The sequence below is a fragment of the Squalius cephalus genome, assembly GCF_949319135.1.
Source record: "Squalius cephalus genome assembly, chromosome: 4".
Taxonomy (NCBI): Eukaryota; Metazoa; Chordata; class Actinopteri; order Cypriniformes; family Leuciscidae; genus Squalius; species Squalius cephalus.
Window position 1 is genome coordinate 28771951 of NC_137125.1, and position 21580 is coordinate 28793530.

Genomic DNA, 21580 nt, shown 5'->3' on the forward strand with positions numbered 1-21580 from the left:
TTGTACTAAAATTGTATAAAATGGAATGGGACAACTGTTATATGAAGTCAATCCAATCATCATTTTTTTTTTTTTTTTTTTTTTTTTTTTTTTTGCGCCGTGTTTCGTTATTTAGTGTAGACATGACCAGACTGTTTACACAAGATGCTTAATTGGTCATTCCAGACTTACTCAATTGTTTTTATTGAAAGTAATGTATCACCAACATGTACTGTTTGTCAGACTCTGTTTATAAAACATTTTTTGTTGGAATGTACTGCCTTAAATGCCACTAGGCTATGTTTATACTCAGTCAATTTTTTTTAATCAAATATTGAAGTGAAAAATCGTATAATATTTGTTATAATGATGTGAGTTGGTTGTCAGTTTCTGTTTTCCATTACTACTGCATGTTACTACTATTTGTTTCTTTAAAAATACATGGATCTTGCCATAAAAATAGCCATAGATGACAGTAAAAACAAACAAACATACCAAACTGTTATTCTGAAAATACATTAATAATAATAATTCATTGTATTTTTGATTTTACTGTATGCTAGTATTTTTTGCAATGTAAAAATATTTATTTGATTTATTTTTTTTTATTTTTATTTTTTGGTAATTTAATAAAAATAATACTTTGAATAATAATGGTTACTATTATTACAGTTTTACTATAAGTGAAATCTGAGCCATACAGCTATGTCCGTCTTGAGTCAAAGATTTCAAAGTTATACCTTGAGTCTGTGACTAACGGTTCAGGAGTTATGGCCAAAAATTTACAACTTTTATGTTTTTAGTGCTGTAGCACTAAAATAGTGTAATTGCCTCTAAAAATTGAGCCCTACCATCTGGTCAAGTTTCAAGCCTTACAGTTTCGTCTGCATAATCAAGTTTAGGGCAGACAAAATATAATAATAAAAATCCAAACAATAACAATAGCGTTTTAGTGCTATGTGCTTGAACCCCTAAAATCCTTACAATGACAATAAGGTTTCCATAATAAAAATCTTTACAATTACAATGGGGTTTCAGAACTTTGTGCTTGAACCCCTTATAATAGCCTGATAAAAATCTAAACTTACATTTTATTAATACACAACTGATTTTTTTTTCAATTCTCCAAACCAAAAATTCTTCGATTTAACCAAATTGAGCTTATTTATTGACCCTGCAACTGTTTTAAGGTGGAAGAAGGCTGTTCTACAAATGTTAGAAATCAGAGGACAAATCCATTCAGATCTACAATCTATTGTGCAGAGGTTTTTGATGCAATAATTAATTCTTCAGTTTGGTAGGAATTAATAGAATAAATTATCTTGACATTCCATAGTTTATAACATTAATACATTCTGCTACAGAGTTGATGTTTTGTTAGGTTGTGGGGAATTTTAAAACTGAATATCATCTGCATGAAATAATGATAAAAGCAGAGGACCTAATACTGAGCCCTGTGGCACACCAATACTTGTGTTTGATAAGATATTTCTTAATTTACACAAGTTAAGTTATAGCAGTCGAATAGATGGGACCTGAACCATGCTGATGCTTGTCCACAAATGTCAACATAATTCTCAAGCTGTCCAAGAGAATGTTGTGGTCTGTGTTGATGAAAGATGTAATGAAAGATGTAACTTTATTAAGCACAGTTTCTGTGCATCAGTTTTTACAGATACTTTTACTCTGCATAAGTGATTATTGTTGAGAGAACAATGTTTTTCTAATATTGTTGACATGAATGTTAGATTTGAGATTGGCCTATAATTAACCAGTTCCCCTGGACGACTGTGTGTGTGTGTGTGTGTGTGTGTGTGTTTAGACTTTATTTTGATGGTCCCCTTTGAACATTCTGTTGACTATAATTATCGTTAATGAGAGTTAGTAATAATAATAAAAAATAGTGTAAGAATTGAGAAATTAGGAAATGCCGGACAGTCTGTTTGAAGAGCGACCAGACCCTGAGAGGACAAAGGACCGCTCTGGATATTACCATTTGAACTCACCATGTGAGAGGCAAAGTCTCACCTCAGAACACATCTCTCCCCTTCTCTCCCCCTCACACCTGAATTCACCCAAGAAAATGTAATGGGACTGGTACAAATGTCTCATTTCTAAATAAGTAAAACAAAAGGTAATAAGGTTTTTAAGAGTTTAAAGATAACTGACTTACAAAGGAAGGTGGTCTCTCAAGACAAATGGTCACACACCCCCAAAAGGTGCAACCTCTGAATGCAAATTTCTTTTGTTAGCACATGTTTCCATGTGAAAGAGGTCTAGCTATTTAATGAAATGCAGCAGGGAATTCAGGGCCTTTTCTGTAACTCAGATTAGCCCGTGAGGCTGAGAGGGAGACCTCTCAGCCTCATGTATTTCTTAGTGTTGGGTTGCATCTTTTCTCTTTATTTCTGAGCATTTGATGTTTTGTATCGATTATCTTTGAATTGATTATGAAATTGGCATGATACATTTACCTGACATAATAAATTGTTACATTAGATTATTCTAACTGACTTTGACATTGTTTTCATTAAAGAGTTAAAAGGAATAGTCAAACATTCGCTCACAATTAATGATCCAAAGATATCATTAAAACCTTTTCATTTATGGAGTCAGATGAAATAACGAGAGAATACATATTCAAATGTATTGCATTTAATCAAAAAATACTTTGCCTTGAGAAAAGGACAGTAACACGTTAAGACCTTCCGCGCTGGTCAGATGCCTGTTTTGGGCCGATTGAGCGCGAGCTTCCAATAGTAATTTGGTACATTTATATAGAGCTTTTCTGGGTACTCAAAGCGCTTTACATGGAGGGGGGAATCTCCTCAACCACCACCAATGTGCAGCATCCACCTGGATGATGTGACGGCAGCCATATTGCGCCAGAACGCCCACCACACACCAGTTTATTGGTGGAGAGGAGAGAGAGTGATGAAGCCAGTCAGTATGTAGGGATGATTAGGAGGCCATGGTGGACAGAGACCAATGGGCAAATTTGGCCAGGATGCCGGGGTTACACCGTACTCTTTTTTTCAGAAGGACATCCTAGGATTTTAATGACCACAGAGAGTCAGGACCTCAGTTTAACATCTCATCCAAAGGACGGTGCTCTTTTACAGTATAGTGTCCCCATTACTATACTGGAGCATTAGGACCCACACTGACCACAGGGTGAGCAGCGCCCCCCACTAACATCTCTTCCAGCAGCAACTGTTGTGGCAAATTCAAAGTTCTTTTTGGTTCAGGTCTCAAAGAAGTCTCACGGAGTCGAGGCTCCAGGTCAGAAGAATTAACTTTATTGTACAGACAATAAAGGAGAAGCCAGCTGGTCATTCTGAAGTTACAATATCCAGCACTCATTTTTTATACCTTTTTCATATCATCAAGTCTCCAATGGGTACCCCCAAACCTATCTCTTCCCCTCTGTCACGCCTGGTGACCTTGGCACAGTTAAACGTGTCTTCTCAATTGGTCAAACCTCACACAATGGTGCTCTGTTTCATACTGTATTTTGACACTTTGCATGTCTGGGTATTTTTCCATTTTCTCATCTTTTTCAGACCTATTTTTTCATGCTTGTCATTTTTATTACATCATACTTAGACATGAATCAAGGAAAATTCTCCAACATATCCCCCCTTTGGGACTAATCCTAGTCCCACCTTCATTTCTGTCCCAGAATGTATCTTCATGATCAGGCTTCTCTCCATTATCTTTCAATCATGGCCAATATGGACCATCCATCTCTCTTATCAATAAGCCCACTCACAAAGGTACACCCTGGAGGAATAGTGAGACCAAACATCTCCGCCCCCACTTGACTAGAGTGGAGTAAAAGATCCCACCTTCCTTTTCTATTATCAGTCTTGAAGGGATAGATTACTTCAAACATTTGATTTTTCAGCATAATCAACATATCTCAGTGTATAGGCTTAAAATTAAGATTGGTTTCAGCATAATCAACATATCTCAGTGTATAGACTTGAAGTTAGGATTATCCCACGGTGCCAGAGGAACTGCACAGGCGCTTCCGGTGGCCTGGAGTGCTATCTGGGTTGCTCCATCGTTGCCAGAGGTGCCCTGGGCACTATCTGGTGTTGGAGCAGACAGCGGGTTTTTAAACCACCAGTTGAGTCTGCCCTTGCTGGTCCGGCAATTGGCGACCGCACTTTGTAATTAATTTCTCTTTTTACCCCGTGGAAACATCTACCAGTAGTCTAATGCATGTACTTCACTTTTGATTCATAAAAAACTTTAAAATATTAAAAGAACTCTGTTATAAGAGTAAAAGGATTAGTAAGTGATAAAAAATAGTAAAAACATTCTTATCTTTTTCGTTTATATCTGGTTGCATTACCTCGTACCACGGGCAATGACCTGCTTCAAACCTTGTATCGTCCCCTCTCATTCACATATTCATATTTGTGACAGTTAGTGTGATTATATGTAAAAATATTCTCAGTAGGATTATAAGTGTAAAAAGAATAGAAAAAACACTCAGGAAGGGGTCCTTTATAAAAATCATATAAACAATTAAAAACCCCTCTAACTAACTCCCTGCTCTACTCATGTTCTAATGATCTGTCTAATTTTACCCCAAAAATAAAATGCACAGTGATACTACCTCCCTCTCTATCAAAAACAGAATCAAACTGTCAGAAATCAAAAGTAACAAGGTACCCCATTCCTTACTCCTTCACCAGAACTCCTTACAGGAAGTCATCTAGCTCGTCCAGTCCTGGCCCAATTTGGTGCACTCTTGTGTTTGTGCACCCGATGTCAACTCCCGATGGTTTGACTGACACATTAATCATCTGTTTGGCGGCCACGTTGGCTAGCATGGATCTGAGAAAAGGCACAACACAGCAGAACAGCAAAAGAAACATAACAACAGCCACAGCTATTATTATTCCCACCTTAATGAACCATTCTTTCCAAGACCCAAACACAGAATCAAACCAGTATCCAACGTCTCTGTCTTTCCCCGCATTTTCAGCAACTTCTTGTCTCAGATCCTTCAGCTTCTTCATGGCCCTAGTAAAAGCTCCATCAGGGGCTGTATTATTCGGAATAAAGGTACAACAGTCAGTTCCAAACATCACACAAACCCCTCCTTTTTCTGCCAATAGCCAATTCAGAGCTTGTCTGTTTTGCCATGTCATTTTGCTGGTGTATTTTAGTTGATGGCCTAAGGCATCCATTGCTTGATCTGTGTAGTTAATAAATCTCTGCTGATTATAATAAATATAGTTGATCCACTCTTATTTGGTAATATCCATACAAGTATTGACTCCCATCCTGCTGTTATCTCATTTCTAGCTTTATATTCATGGGGTATCCCCCTTGGTTGTCCAATTGAGTCTATCGTCACTTTGGGGTCTGGGACATAGGCTCTTTTAACTCTTTAACTTTTAGGCTCTTTAATGTTTTTGTCTATTAAGTTCCTCCAGTGTTCCTGTGTCATTAGGATCCCAGTCTACAATTCCCACCTCCTGGGCTAATCTTACTCTGACACAAAGTCCCTTCCAGTCTACTAGGGTGGCTCTTAATCTCTTTCCTCCACACAACCAGAAATAGTCAGCTATTGCTTCAGTTTGATTTTCTAATGGTCCTATCAAAGGAAAGGTCAAGGTGGCATTTTCACAGTTCTCTTGAACAGTCGTTATTGTCATATTATTGTTCACTGTTGCTGTGGCATATATAATGCTAGAGGACTTATACACATTCGGGTCATAATACATTTCTTTGTCTAGATGCCATATTATGGCACATTTGCCTCGGAACGTCCCCATATCTCATTGGCCTATGGTTTTTTTAAAGCATTCATATTCCAATGATCTGTCTAGTATGTAGTTAGTTGGGGTTTCTCGTTTGGTTGGGTCTATTCTTACATCAAGCTTTTTGCATTCACTCCCCCACCCTCTCTGATTGTAAAACTGTTTGTAATAATGATTCCCCAACATTGCTAAACATTCCGCTGGGCAGTACGGAGTTATTTGTCCAGCTTGACTGCTACAATATCGCGAACCAAATCTGGCACAGTGCACATGGTCATATTGGTTTGGTACTATCATTAGCTTTTTCAAAGGAGAGGGTGAACATAACACGCTTGTGCTCCTTTTTGCCTGTTTTACTGTATACTCTGCCCACCTGTACCATTCATTGTGATAAGCAGAGTCCAATAATTTCTCTTTTCTTAATTCTGATTCAAAATAATATTCAGTTTGTGTGTATTTCTCATGAGTGGCCATAGCCCACTTCAGGGACCTTCTTACATTGTGTTTGCTTGTTTTGTTACCTCGTGTTGGTTTACTCATGTTATGGTAACTCATCCCATTCAACGTTGGAGAAGTCGATGTCAGGAAGATCAATGTCGGGGAAATCAATGTCCCGGAGGTCGAGTACATTGATCCCTTCTTGTTGGTGTGGTTCACTGGTGGAAGGTCCTGCTTCAGCAGACTGCCCTTCTGGAGGCCCTGTGCCTGAGGCAATTTCTGCATCAGAGATATCACTGCTAGGATCAGTATCAGGACCTCTCTCACCCTCATGGCCTGAGTCCTTCGGAGAGGGTACACCATCCTGCATCTGCATTTCATCTCTTGGCTCAGCGTACTCAGCTTCCCTAGAATGAGGTTCAGCAACATTATTATCCTCCCCTTCAGCTCTCCATTCCCCATGGGCATTTTGAGCTATTCCCTCTTGGTTTCCCTCTGATCTATCTGTTTCCTCTTCTTGTCTCCTATTCCTTAGTCTTGGGACCCTGGTGCAATGGTTCAAATGATACCAAGTTGTGCTGCCCTCTACCTGTCCTGCTGTTGGAGTTGCTCTTATTACAGTATAAGGTCCTTCTCGCCTGGGTTCATTCCACTTTCTCCTAAAAATTCTTATATACACTTGGTCTCCAGGAACTACTGGACAGGGAACTTCCTCTTCTTCTCTCTGTCCCCTGTTATGCTCCTGCAAATGAATAGCTTTATGAATAGCAGTCAATTGTCTCATATACGCTCTCAGTTCCACTTGCAATTGTTCTAAAGATGGTCCTTCATATGGACCCCTCAAATGAGGTACAGGCATTGGTCGTCCTGTTAGCATCTCATGTGGAGTCAAGTGAGTGATTCTGCTGGTCTGCATTCGGTAGCTCATCAGTGCAAGCGGTAAGGCATCTACCCAGTTCAGCTTAGTGTCAACGTAATTTTGTTGATTTTGGCCTTAATAATTCCATTCAAACGTTCCACCGTACTTTGTGATTCCGGATGATAAACAGCCCCGAATCTTTGTTTTATTCTTAGCTGTTGAATAACTGCCTTTACTGTCTTTTGGATAAAAGCAGATCCATTGTCGGAACTTATCTGAGATGGAATGCCAAACCTTGGTATGACTTATCTGGTTAGGAACTTAATCACAGTTTGTGCTCCTTGATCTGCTGAAGGCTCTGCTTCCACCCATCTACTAAATCTGTCTACAATAACTAACATACACCTTTTTCCCCTTACTGATTTTATCATATCCACATAATCCATTACCAGATGTTTAAAGGGTCCTTCTGGAACTGGGATGGAGCCTATTGGAGTTGCGATTCCCTTTCTGACATTATTCTTTGCACAGATTTCACATTCACTTAAGAATTCATCTACCCTTGCTTGTAAGTATGGGGACCAGAATCCTTGTCTTTTTATCTTTCTTATAATCTCCCCCCTTGCGCAATGGTCAAAACCATGCGCATCTGCAATTAAAATGTTCAGCAATGGGGTGGGGGCTATCATATGACCTTCATGTGATCTCCATATATTGTTAGCATCTCTTGTCGCTCCCCTTTGCTGCCATAAAGTTACTTCAGATAGACAGGCTCTGGATTGCATTTGAGCTATACTGTCTATGGTTGGCAGGGGCTGAATCAGAACAGATGGAGCCATGACTGCTAATTGACATCCTGAAGCTTGTTTAGCTTTTAGATCTGCCTCATTGTTACCTTTAATCACAAAGTCATTGCCTTTTTTATGCGCTTGACACTTGATTATGGCCAATTTGGTTGGAAACATCATAGCTGTGATTAGTTTAGCCACTTGGTCCCCATGTAGAATTGGGGTGCCATCACTCTTTTTGAAACCTCTTTGTTTCCATACTGCACCAAAAAGATGGCATACACCATGGGCATATGCAGAATCAGTATAAATGTTGGCTATTTTATTCTTAGCCAACAGGCAAGCTTCAGTAAGTGCTTTTAATTCGGCCAATTGTGCCGAGCAAGGTTGTTCACAATGCTGCATCACAACAGAATTGAAATCATCTCCATCTCTCTGTACAACAGCAAAACCAGCATGATTGCCTAAATGGTCTCTAAAACACGAGCCATCCACAAAGTAGTCCACGTCTGCATCAACAATTGGTGTTGATTCCAAATCTGATCTCAGACGAGGAAAGGCCAGAGCGGCAGCAACACATTCATGTGGTGTTCCCTCCCCCTCCAACGGGACAAAATTAGCTGGGTTTGCTGTGGCACATTTCTTTATTGTAACATCAGGATATGTTAGCAAATTGGAGTATGTCAAACATCTGGCTTGAGTCAAAACAAAGCGTCCTTGCTCTATTAATTCAGCAACTTTATGATGAGTGTATATTATGACTGGATAACCCATGGTGACACAAAGGCTTTATCATAAGAAAAATATACAGCAGCTAAACCTTGTTGATAGCATGGGGGGTAGCCTTGAGCTACATCATCTAATTTTGTGCTATAGTATGCAATAGGTTGTTTTTTCCTACCGCTGCATGTTTCCTGCATCAAAACAGCAGAAGCAAAACCATCCTTTCTGTGTGCGACATACAAGTGGAAATCTTTATCATACTGAGGTGTTGCTAATGCTGGGGCAGTTTGCAATTCTTTCTTTAACGAGTCAAATGCTATCAGTGCCTCAGAATCCCACTTCAATTGTGCTCTAAGATTTTTATTACCTGTTTGTCTTAATAAAGCACGCAATGGGGCCGTTTTTATGGCATAATCCTCTATCTAATCAGCACTGAACCCCGTCATCCCCAAAAATGTCGTCATTTGTCCCACAGTTTGGGGCTGTGGTGCTTTGCTTATTCCCTCTAATTGATTAGGTGATATTGCCTTTTTCTGGTGTGAAATTAATCATCCCAAGTATTCAACTTGAGGCAGGCAATACTGTAATTTCTCTTTTGAGGCCTTATGGCCACCTTCTGCTAATTTAGTCAGCACTTTGATTGAATCCTGATGGCACCGTTCTAGCGTTTTTGAGCATATTAACAAATCATCAACATACCGTATCAATGTGCTATCCAGTCTTAGATCTTCCAAATCTAATTTCAGAACATATTGTTTAGAATATATTATTTACCTTGGTAAGTGAAGGAAAAAAGATGTCTGCTTTCGTCCGCTAACGGGATGCTGAAAAATGCAGAGCAGAGATCAATCACAGTGAAATAATTAGCAGCAGGTGGAACATTTGTCAATAGCGTATGTGGATTTGGGACCTCTGCCGGCCAATCTTCCACTATTTCATTGATTGCCCTTAAATCATGCACTAATCTCCATTTTGACTTACTGGTCTTTTCAACTGGGAGAATAGGCGTATTACAACAACTATCAGTTTCAACCAACACTCCAGCCTTTAACAGCCCCTCAATTGTTTTCCTAATTCCTTCTATTGCTTCTTGCTTTAAAGGGTATTGTTGTTTTCTTGGCTGTAGCACTCCTGATTTGACTCTAATCCTACAGGATTTGCTGACTTCACCAGGCCCACATCTGTATCATGTTGAGACCACAATTGTATTGGTACCTTTTGTTCCATATCCAATATCAGGTCCTCCATTTTTTACTTCAATTCATCTTTCTTTTCTGTCTCTACTATTAATTTAGGGATCCCTAACATGTTGGTTGAGCATATAATTTTAAGATGTGTCATATCTGATGTTTGAAAAATGAAAGGGTTTTCAGTGGCTTCCCACTGTTTTTCTGTGGCTTTCATCATCATTGGGCCTAAATCTGTCGCCTGATACCCTTCATTAACCCTCTGGGGTCTGAGCTGTTTTCTGGGCCCTGGAGGTGTTCTGACATGCTCTGACATTTGTGGTTATTTCTGTTACTTGTGACATTTTCATGGCTAAAGTCTAATTACACTGTATTCAGCACAAACTCTGCTACAATAATATATCAGCAGTAGTTTTGAGATAATGACATTTATGCGTGGTTTGTGAAAATACAAAAATAAATTCTCACTGAAATAAGGTCATGAAACCCATACTGATTATTTCTTCACAAGACTTTTGAAAATTGTATGACGTAGCCTAGAATATTTGCTCTAAAACTATGTGAGAATCACCCTGACTGCTCATTCAGAGAAGACAATATATTGATTTAAAAATTTTACGACGTGTTTTGTGTGATAAAGCAATATGCGAAGGGGCGGATCATCTCATTAATATGAAAGCTTTCCACACCTGAGAAAGACAAAGAACCTCCCTAATGGCCCTATTAGGAGCTTATCAGGGCCCATCATTCTGAGCACCCTTGCACAAAGAATGAGGAGATTTAAAAAAGAATGGCTTTTAAAATTGTTTGGATTTATTTACAACACAACATAATCCAAAGATACACAACAAAAAAGTACCATGTTCATGTACAGAGACATGTACTGTGAACGTTGAAGTCAGCAAGACTCAGTGGCATCTAGGCCCTGAAAAAAAAAAAAAAAAAAAAGGTGAACATACTGATATCAAGAGAAAGGCCTGCACGATTTTGGGAATACATTTTAGATTTTTCTTGTTAAAATTGCTTTTTAAAATTCACAGAATACACACACACACTCACACAAATGTTTCCAACAATATATTATATAATGAACACCAGGTTTGTTGTGCCTTGTAGGTATAGGCTATGCGCAGTGCTGCATAAAATAATAACAATATAGCAGCCTATATATATTTTCAAAAAGATTTCAGTAACAACTAAGCTAGAGAAAAATATATTGATTATCATGTTACTTCAAATGTTTCTATCCGTTATGACGATATGAAATGAGATAATAATAAAAACATGAAGCCGTTTGGTGCGTTTTGCTTTCATCCAAAATATGATGTGTACATCAAACGCGATCGCGCAGGAAAATATGATACATTCAAACGCGATCGCTATCAAAAATATGATACATTCAAATGCGATCGCGCTCAAATATAAAACATTATGGTTACCATATACATATCTACGTTTGAGCAGATATCCACAAACACAGTAACAGTAAACACGGGTCTAAATATTATAATATTCCCCATATATCTAGCAACAGTTCAACTGCAACGTGACATTTATGCAACAATAACAAACTAATATGTAAGAATTTCTTACCTTACACCTTTCTTGTCTTCAAATCGCGTTCTTTTTCTTCTGAGGTAGCCTAAATCCAATGTAAGCTCAGGCACGTCTTTCAAACTCGACGAAAAGTGAAGTGAAGTGTTTTGTTGTTGAGGTAATGAGCGAGACGCGGTCCATGTGGAGATTTGCATGTGAATATCTTTTGCGCGAGTGGGCGTGGCCAAATTAACTGTAATGAGGAAGCGTTTGAGAAGCTGGACATCTTGTTGGTTTTATACAAATTACTTAAACAGAGAATATTTGTTTTCGTTTTGAATCCGATCATTTAAAAGTACACACTTAAATGTTTATAAAGGTATATGGCTCATAAATGTGTGACAAGTATTCGCTGAGTTTTGTTTCAGTTTATAGACGTGCTCAAGAAAAAAAAGTTCACCGCGACGGAGAGGCAGAACGCACACCCTGTTTATTTTCTTTATTTTACAAAAGCACAATGTTTTGGTTTGATTGTAAGTGGACACATACAAAAGGAGAAATATCACAGATTCTTTTTTTATATTTCTTTTTTCTGTATGACTATAAATGACTGAGTAATTTAAGTTTATAGTGCTACAATGTGGAGAAAATCCAGCAAAACGCGCCCGCGCGTTTGTCGACCTCAGAGGGTTAAGGTATAGAGTAACATGTGGGATTGAACCGTCTACCCTAAACCATGTTTTAGTAAAGTCACATTCTTCAATTTGCAATGCTGCCCCTTCTGGTCCTACGATTATATAATTTGAATTCAAATATACTTTCTGTCCCCTTGTTTTTTCTAACCAGTCATTTTCTAATCTCGGGTTTCTAAGGGGGTCATATATCAGTGTACAATGAAACTCGGTTCCTGGTGGACTTGGTTTTCTAAGCTGTTCTTTTATATACTTTCCCCATTTTTCAATTGTTTATCCTACTCCCTTTTCTATGTTCCCTAACCAAAATATGTTTGCTTGTGGTTCCTGCAGGTCACTATAGCCTATTACTGTCATTTGTTTTATGCCTGTATCATCTATGTATATTCCTTCAGGAGAACACCATATCTGTAATTTCAGTTTGCATATGGCATCCCTACCCAAGAGATTAACTGGTGTTTGTTCTGACACTAGTACGGGAATTTTTATCTCTGAGTCTTTGGTTTTTATGCTAACAGGGGCCGTCATTGGAATTAGCTGCGTTAGTCCAGAGAATCCTACTGTCTTGACATATTTTCCAGATTTAGGGAGGTGAGAGGCATAATTTGGGCTCAAGCACGTAAAGGTTGCCCCCGTATCAAGCATAATGGGTGTTATTTTGTCCTCTATTTCAACCTGCAGCATAGGTTCTTGGTCAACATTAGATTATATCATTGGAAGCTGACCCCTCCCTGTAGGATTCTCTGGGCATCCCTAGTAGCCTTGATCTGGGCCGCGCCATGGGTTGACAGGTCCTGACACTTGATGTTGCTGGTTCTGATGAGTCTGTTGCCATGGCTGGTACATCTGATCCTGTGGGGGCTCATTTTGGGGCCATGGGTTAATAGGACAGTTCCTCCTGGTATGTCCAGGCTGGTTGCATCCCCAACACGTGTCAGGTGTTCTTTGTTGATTGTTGTATGGTCTTTCCCTTCCTCTTCCTCCATTTGGCCTTGATCTGTTTTGCTGTTCAGGAAGGTATATCACAATCGGTGCATTTGGTTGCTGCGGATTTCCCAAGGTGATGGGTGTAGTCTGACCCATAGTTCCTGGTGCCTGCGGCATAACCTGTGTAGCTGGGTTTGGTATATTCATCGCTGCCATCACTGCTGACTGATCTTCAACATCTTTTATGGTAGCTTGGACTTTCTTCTTTTTGTTGACTAGGTCATCCAGCTGTAATTGGGTCAGCCTTCTTTGAAGCTCTCTTTCTTGATTCTTCATCTTCTGTTCACTCTTCCTGTATTGTTCTATTGCATGAGTCACATGGTCACAGAACTCTCTTGTCGTCTTTGAATTCAGTCCCACTACATCTTCCAGTTTGGCTTTTACAACGGGTGGCATGGCTTCCATTATAGCAGCCCTGAACAGAACTGTTATCACTGGATCTCGTTCAGGGTCTTTTTCCAGCTCTTGCTTCCATCTTCGTGATTGTCTCTGGACGTAGGTAGTCGGGTTTTCTTCTTCGCCCATTGGTTCCCCTTTTAATAGCTTTGGATCCATCTGGGTGGGATAATGTCCTCTGAGGGCTTGCCACATCACTGTTCTGTAATGGTCAAGTGGTATGGCATCCATCCTCGTCGAGTCAACTGCTTGGTTAAGTCCTGAGTCATCCAGGATTTCATTCGTTCTTGCACCTCCCACACACTTTGCCAACAAGGCTTTGATGTCTCCGATGGCTAGTATCTTGCCCACTGTCTCTTCTTCCAGTAGTCAAATCCATTTGCCCGCCCCTTCGTGTATGTCAGGGAGGCGTGCTATCAGTCCGTCCAGATCTTGTCCCGCCCACGGCACATACTGTCCTTGATGTTCTTTAATCAGGATGGGGCACTGTTTTTGTTCCTCTCTCAGTTGGTCTCTTCCGTCTTCATGCAGATATGCTCCACTCATTGACCTTCTTCTCAAATTGTCCCCTCTTATCCAGTGTGGTTTGCTTTGGGGGAGTTCTTCCAAGAGCAGGGTCCCTGACACATTCTTGTATTCTTTGTTAAGGATGGCTGAGTGGGGTCTGTTTCTTGTGTAGTTCTGAAGTCTCTGATGTTCTCTTCGCATGTTTTCCTCCAAGGCTTTTCGCATGGATTCAGTCTCTCTTTGGATTTGTTATTTGGTGATGAGTATGTCTCTTTCTATTTCATCCTGTTCAGGCTTGGATTGCTGAGTGTCAGCTTCCATCTCCTTCTGCAGTCTCTCTTCAAGTTCTTGCAGGGCTTTGCTTGCATGATGATAAGGATTGGAGAGGGTGGGGTCTGCGGTCACCCTGGTCAGATGTTTCATGCTTAGGTTGCTGTCTTGACTTCCCCCATAGTTCAGTGTGTCTTGCTTTGAGACCTCAAAGATGTCTGTAGTTTTTCCTTCTCTGCGGCCAGGGCTCACTTTTCTGTCGTCATCCTCTCCTCCCTCCCTTCTTGCTTCATCGCTTGGCTCATCTTCAAAATCCACTTTACCTTGAACTGTTAAAGTTGCATTCACTAGTGGCAGTTGTTTACCAGTTGAATCATACAGGGGTAGATAAGGGGGTGGGGTTGCCATTATATCACTTTTATTTTTTATCTTCTCCCTAATTCCCTTAATTAATTTTATCCCCATGTCTCTAAAAAGATTCAACACTTCCTGCTCTTTTTCTCTCTTCTCTACTCTTTTTTTGCTTCTATCTTGGGCTTTGTGATTCTTTATTAGTGCTCCCATTTCCCTGCACATAGCCAAATCAAATGTTCCCTCTGCTGGCCACTTAGTGTTTAACTTTCTGGTCCTTTTTTCCCACTTCCTAGATAAGTTTTTAATAGCATCCCTACATATCGGATACTGTGATATAATCTGCTCCTCAGGGGTCTCTTGTTGCTGTGACATCGAAGCCATTGCTGCAAGCCTCAATTATTTTTACTTGGTTAATCAAATTATAATTTTGTGTTCTCAGTTTTCTGTTAAGTTTAAAAATTCTGGTATCTGTTTAGTTTTTTGAAGATACCTCAAAATGGTTTGTATTTGTACCTCAGACAATGGCTTCGGCGTCACTTATAGCAGGGTGTGTATATTTCGTTTCCAAATGATGTCCTCCCCCAGGCACACCAGTTTGAAACTCCAGATAATGTTCTTTTCAAACCACCGTCCTCGTGCAGTTGCTTCTCCTGCCCTATATAGATAAGTGAGAGATGGGGTTAATTTCACTTCATGGCCGTTCAACATGATGACTGAAATATTCAATTCTTCTTTGCTACAAGTGTCTGATTCAAATGGTTCAAATAAATCAATTAAAGTCTTTCTTCCTTTTTTGTTTAAAATTCTTCTCCCTCTATTGCCCCTCGCGCCCCTCCTACTCTTCCAGAACTGCGGCATTCTCGGGTGATGCAGGCTGTCTTTCTATCTCCTGCCTGTTTTGGTGAACTTCAACCCACAACCGAGTTATATCTCTTGGATTGTCTTTCAAAACAATCAACACTGCCAGTCTTTCCAATGTCCAATTATCTACAAAGACTGGCCTGATTTCTCCTCCCTGCTTGACTTCAAAGATTGTGTCACTCTCCCATTTCACTGACCTAATGTACGAACCCACCTTTATGTATACATTTCTCAGAATGGTTGCCACTTTCAAGTTTCTAGGCCAGTCCCTCCTTTCCTTCCTTTTCATATATGGAATCCATATTGAATCTATCTTTACTTCAGTGGCTGTGAGCTGTGGGTTCAAAAGAACTGTTTTTGGAAGATTAAATTTGCGTGGTCTCAGGGCTTCAAGAGTTATCTGTTTTTTTTATCACCTCACGCCAATTCACTAAGGGCCACTTTCGTTCAACCTGGTTCAAATGTGTTATTCTTGTCAATTTTTTCAAAAGCTGCTCTCACATGCAAAGCTGCTCTCTCACCCACTCGAAGCCACACACACACACACACACACATACATACACACACACACACACACACAGCTGCTCTCACACACTTATTTATTATTTTCCTCTTTTTCTTGTAACATATGAAAAGACAAAGTCAATCAATCAAACTTCTGACAATATGGGCTGTGCTTCCCTCTCCGGATCACAATGCTTGCAGTCCGGAAGATGGCCAAACAGCCGACAAAGCCAATTTCGGGGAATATTCTTTGTTCTTTGATATCTTGATTTTTTTTATTTTCCTGTCATCAATTTTTGTTTTATTATCCATTAAACTTTTAATAACACTGATTCAAAAATTATTTCTTGTAAGAGTTTTATTTTATGTGACTTTGTCTGTCTCAGCCTAATTAATCCCTTTTTTCTCACTGAGCGGTGCCAAGGTCACTTTGTAACAATTTCGGGACAGTGGCTCAAGTGTGATTTTATGCAGAGCACAGAGCTCAGTTAAAAGCACTCTCTCTCTGCGTCTCCGTCCTTTCTATGAATTCTGCTCAAACATGGCTATATCATTTATAACTTTTAATTTCTATCACTTTGGGTTTTTAGAAAAAAAAAACACATTATAAGTAAAAGGTATTATTATTATTATCACTTTTGCTAATTTTCTCCAAAATGACTTTTCTCCTTATTTTTAAGATGAAAAATCACTTATACATACAAACACAAACCACTTTTCTCCTCACATAAAACAGATCACGTGCTTCTCATTTCAAACGCACTTTTCACGTAGGGCGTTGCATGCACACAATACAACAAATAAGACTAACAGATCACGTGCTTCTCATTTCAAACGCACTTTTCACGTAGGGTATTGCACGCACACAATACAACAAGTAAGACTAACAGATCACGTGCTTCTCATTTCAAACGCGCTTTTCACGTAGGGCGTTACACGCACACAATACAACAAATAAGACTAACAGATCACGTGCTTCTCATTTCAAACGCACTTTTCACGTAGGGCGTTGCACGCACACAATACAACAAATAAGACTAACAGATCACGTGCTTCTCATTTCAAACGCACTTTTCACATAGGGCGTTGCACGCACACAATACAACAAATAAGACTAACAGATCACGTGCTTCTCATTTCAAACGCAATTCACGTAGGCCGTTGCACGCACACAATACAACAAATAACAGATCACGTGCTTCTCATTTCAAACACACTTTTCACGTAGGGCGTTGCACGCACACAATACAACAAATAACAGATCATGTGCTTCTCATTTCAAACGCACTTTTCACGTAGGGCGTTGCACGCACACAATACAACAAATAACAGATCACGTGCTTCTCACGTGCAACGCGTCTTCTGCGTTGGGGACACGCGCTTCTCGCATGGGCACGCGCTTCTCGCGTACACAATTAACGTGCTTTTTCACGTTAAAACGCACCTTCTGCGTTTAGGGACAATACAACATATCATTTTGCAAACAGACAAACAATTACTGCATGCACTGTTTCTCAAAACCTGGAACCTACCCTCCTTTTACCTCCTTATCTTTTATCACTTCTAGGTTCTTTTTGGTGGAGTCTTTTGTTTAAGGCAGTCACCAACCAGGCGTTAGCTTACCAGGGGCAGCACAAAACAAATATAAGCAAAAATTTGCTTACCTTATTTTATGGCGCGCCTTTGTTTTGTGAGGCCTCTGCCAGCACGCCCACCGTGGCCACTCCTCGACCCCTCGTCCACTCCTGGCTGAAGGTCGCCAATTATGTTGTAGCAAATTCAAAGTTCTTTTTGGTTCAGGTCTCAAAGAAGTCTCACGGAGTCGAGGCTCCAGGTCAGAAGAATTAACTTTATTGTACAGACAATAAAGGAGAAGCCAGCTGGTCATTCTGAAGTTACAATATCCAGCACTCATTTTTTATACCTTTTTCATATCATCAAGTCTCCAATGGGTACCCCCAAACTCCATCTCTTCCACTCTGTCACGCCTGGTGACCTTGGCACAGTTAAACGTGTCTTCTCAATTGGTCAAACCTCACACAATGGTGCTCTGTTTCATACTGTATTTTGACACTTTACATGTCTGGGTATTTTTCCATTTTCTCATCTTTTTCAGACCTATTTTTTCATGCTTGTCATTTTCATTACATCATACTTAGACATGAATCAAGGAAAATTCTCCAACACAACCTGGTTTTCCCAGGAGGTCTCCCATCCAGGTGCTAACCAGGCTCAACCCTAGTAGCTTCAGTGGGCAACCAGTCTTGGGCTACAGGTTGATATGGCTGCTGGCATGAAGTAGACATGAAGGTTTTTTGGATAAGGGGGTTTGATAACTGCCAGTTTTAAAGTTTTTGGGATGTGTCCTAAACAAAGCAAAGATTTGACAATGTTGTTTTGAGATAACAGGAAACACCTTTTTCAGTAGCTTAGTAGTTATGGGATCTAGCATAGTTTACATGTCTAAATGTTCTGATGTCTGTTGTTCTGTGACAGAAAACTGGGGTTAACTTTTATTTGTCTTTTTTCGCTTAGACCTGATGCCACTAAAAGAGGAGAGTGAAGTACTGAATGAAATGGAAGAAAAAGATCTGTATCAGAATCATCATGCTTTCATGACTCAAGAAAAATCATTTAGTTGCTCACAGACTGAGATGACGTCCTCACAAAAAACAGCTCAGAGGATAGGAACTGAAAATAATTTCACCTGCTTTCAGTGTGGAAAGTGTTTCAATCAACATGAAAACCTAATAGTCCACATGGGAGTACACACTGAAGAGAGCTCTTTTACCTGCCAACAGTGTGGAAAAGGATTTACTCAAAAAGGAACCCTTAACAGGCACATGAGAATTCACAGTGGTGAGAGCTCTTTCACCTGCCAACAGTGTGGAAAGAGTTTTGCTCAAAAAGGAAACCTTAAGAAACACATGCGAATTCACACCGGAGAGAAGCCTTATACCTGCAGACTGTGTGGAAAGTGTTTCACAGTAGCGCTAAACCTGAGGTATCACATGAACAGTCACAGTGGAGAAAAGCCATTCAGATGTGATCAGTGTGGAAAGAGATTCACACGTAAAGAACACTTTAAAAACCACATGAAGATTCACTCGAGAGAGAACTGTTTTGTATGTCATCAGTGTGGAAAAAGTTTCCCTGAAAAAGGAAACCTTAAAATCCACATGAGACTTCATACTGGAGAGAAGCCTTACACATGCACTCAGTGCGGAAAGAGTTTCACATATAAAAAATCCCTTGATGCCCACATGAGAAATCACACTGGAGAGAACCCTTTTATCTGCCAACTGTGTGGAAAGAGCTTCACTCAAAAAGGAAACCTTAAAATCCACATGGGAGTTCACACTGGAGAGAGCTCTTACACCTGCCAACAGTGTGGAAATAGTTTCACTCAAAAAGGAACCCTTAACAGACACATGAAACTTCACACAGGAGAGAGCTCTTTCACCTGCCAACAGTGTGGAAAATGTTTCAATCAAAAAGGAAACCTTAAAAAACACGAGAATTCACACCGGAGAGAAGCCTTATACCTGCATCATTTTCCCGTTATAACTTTAAAGCTGCTTTGAAACAATCTATTGTATTGAAGGGAGTGGATTCTAGAATCCACTGCTGCTTCAATCTATATCTGTTTATATCAAGGTATTAATCAATATTTTTCTTTCTAAATATCAAATGAGTTTAATGACTTCTCCAAGCGTATGAGATTTGACTTTGTTATAGAAGTAACCAATGTGATTACAGTTTTTTTTAATGTTCTTTAATGTCTGTATTAAATATCTTAGAGGTGACAGGGTCTGGCCCATCCTAGGAATGCAGTAACAGTGCTTGCTCATTCATCCCAGCTTCCAGAAATGAAATATGGACTTGTTTTGTTTGAGAAAAGTCTTCAACGTGTGTTAAAACATCTTCTAGCACACCATGACAACTATAGGTCACGAGGGGTTACATTGGAACCAATAGTTTAAGACACACAGTCTTGTGACCTCGGAGGGCCACTCGTACAGATGGTAACCAACCAGAATGCCTATTACCGCCGCAAAACTACCGTGGCAAAAATAAACCAGTCGCATTTCAAAGTCATTCACGAAATGACCGCCAGGTGGCGCAAAGGGATATTGTGCAAAATAGCAGCAATTGCTGCATTTTTTTTTCAATTGCCGTAAGTGGGGTTAATGTCAATTAACAGTAAGGATGAAACTAAAACTATGGTGAACAGAATAGAACATTTTATAGGGCCAGAACAATAGAATAAGTTAAAAATAGAGACGATAACAATATAACCTGTATTTCATATTGTAGGCCTAGATGTCGGTGGGCGACAAGCCTATTCCCCGGGGAGCAGTGCGATAAAACACACACACACACACGCGCACACACACACACAAATAAATTTAATACCCAAAATAACAAACAAAAGTAAATTATGTGCAATGAAGCTGATTATGTGTACTATTCTTTTGAGGAATGAGACGAATGAAGAGCGCTTCTCGCTCGTGTGAGCGAACACACATTGGAACGTTTGGGCTCTTCGCAACGACTCCAGTCTTGGCCGAGTGGCAGAACTTACGTGTTGATCATTTAGATGACACGGGTTCAAATCCCGAACCAACTTAGACTACTATAATTTTTATATTAGCCTATTAATGCATTTTATAGCCTATTATTGATGCAGGGAGATTTGTCTAGTTGTAAAACTCTGTTGCACCATAGTTTTTTTGCTTATATTTATAAAATAAAATTACCATGCATTTCCATTTTACACTAAGGAACAAATATTATACAATGGCTTTACTTCTGTAGCCTATAATAATTCCAATCATAATTTCAAAAGCAGTTCTGTTAAAAAAATGCTAATTCAATAGACCATATGAAATATATAAAATAAAGATATGCAACAGGCACGTTTAAACGACAAACAATAAAATCAGAACCAGTATTCTGTTACGTTCATGGTTCCAGTGGCAGTAATGCATTCACGGCTTTTCAAAATGTCACAAAGCGTTCTGAGATTGTTTTGAATGAAATGTTGAAGTTTATAATTAAGTGTTTGGGCACACCACGACGAGTAGCGCTATGCATTGTTCTAAAGCCAGGTTTTATTCTGGCATGTTGAATTAGTGTTCGACAAACGCGGCGGCGCGTTCATTTGAATGAAGAGCGCTTCTCGCTCACACACATTGGAACGTTTGGGCATTTCACAACGAGTCCAGTCTTGGCCGAGTGGTAGAACTTACGTGTCGATCATTTAGATGACACGGGTTCAAATCCCAAACCAACTTGGACTACTGAAATTTTTATATTAATGCATTTATAGCCTATTACTGATGCAGAGAGATTTGTCTAGTTCTAAAACTCTGTTACACCATATTTTTTTGCTTATATTTATAAAATAAAATTACCATGCATTTCCATTTTACACTAAGGAACAAATATTATACAATGACTTTACTTCTGTAGCCTATAATAATTCCAATCGTAATTTCAAAAGCAGTTCTGTAAAAAAAATAATAAATAAAAATTATATATATATATATATATATATATATATATATATATATATATATATATATATATATATATATATATCAATGCTAATTCAATAGACCATATAAAATATATAAAATAAAGATATGCAACAGGCACGTTTAAACCACAAACAATAAAATCAGAACCAGTATTCTGTTACGTTCATGGTTCCAGT

The 21580-nt window shown here is 39.3% G+C and overlaps 1 protein-coding gene across 2 annotated transcripts in view; it reads left to right on the forward strand.

Moving 5' to 3' along the window:
• The window catches only part of LOC307157019 (uncharacterized protein), a 30270-nt gene extending 8986 nt beyond the window's left edge, over positions 1–21284 (forward strand). For both annotated transcript variants that reach the window (XM_079868759.1, XM_079868760.1), the window contains exon 3: positions 18397–21284. In XM_079868759.1, coding sequence (XP_079724885.1) covers positions 18397–19445 — 1049 coding nt within the window. In that variant the 3' untranslated portion in view covers positions 19446–21284. The remainder of the gene's footprint in view (positions 1–18396) is intronic.
• The last annotated feature ends 296 nt before the right edge of the window (positions 21285–21580 follow it).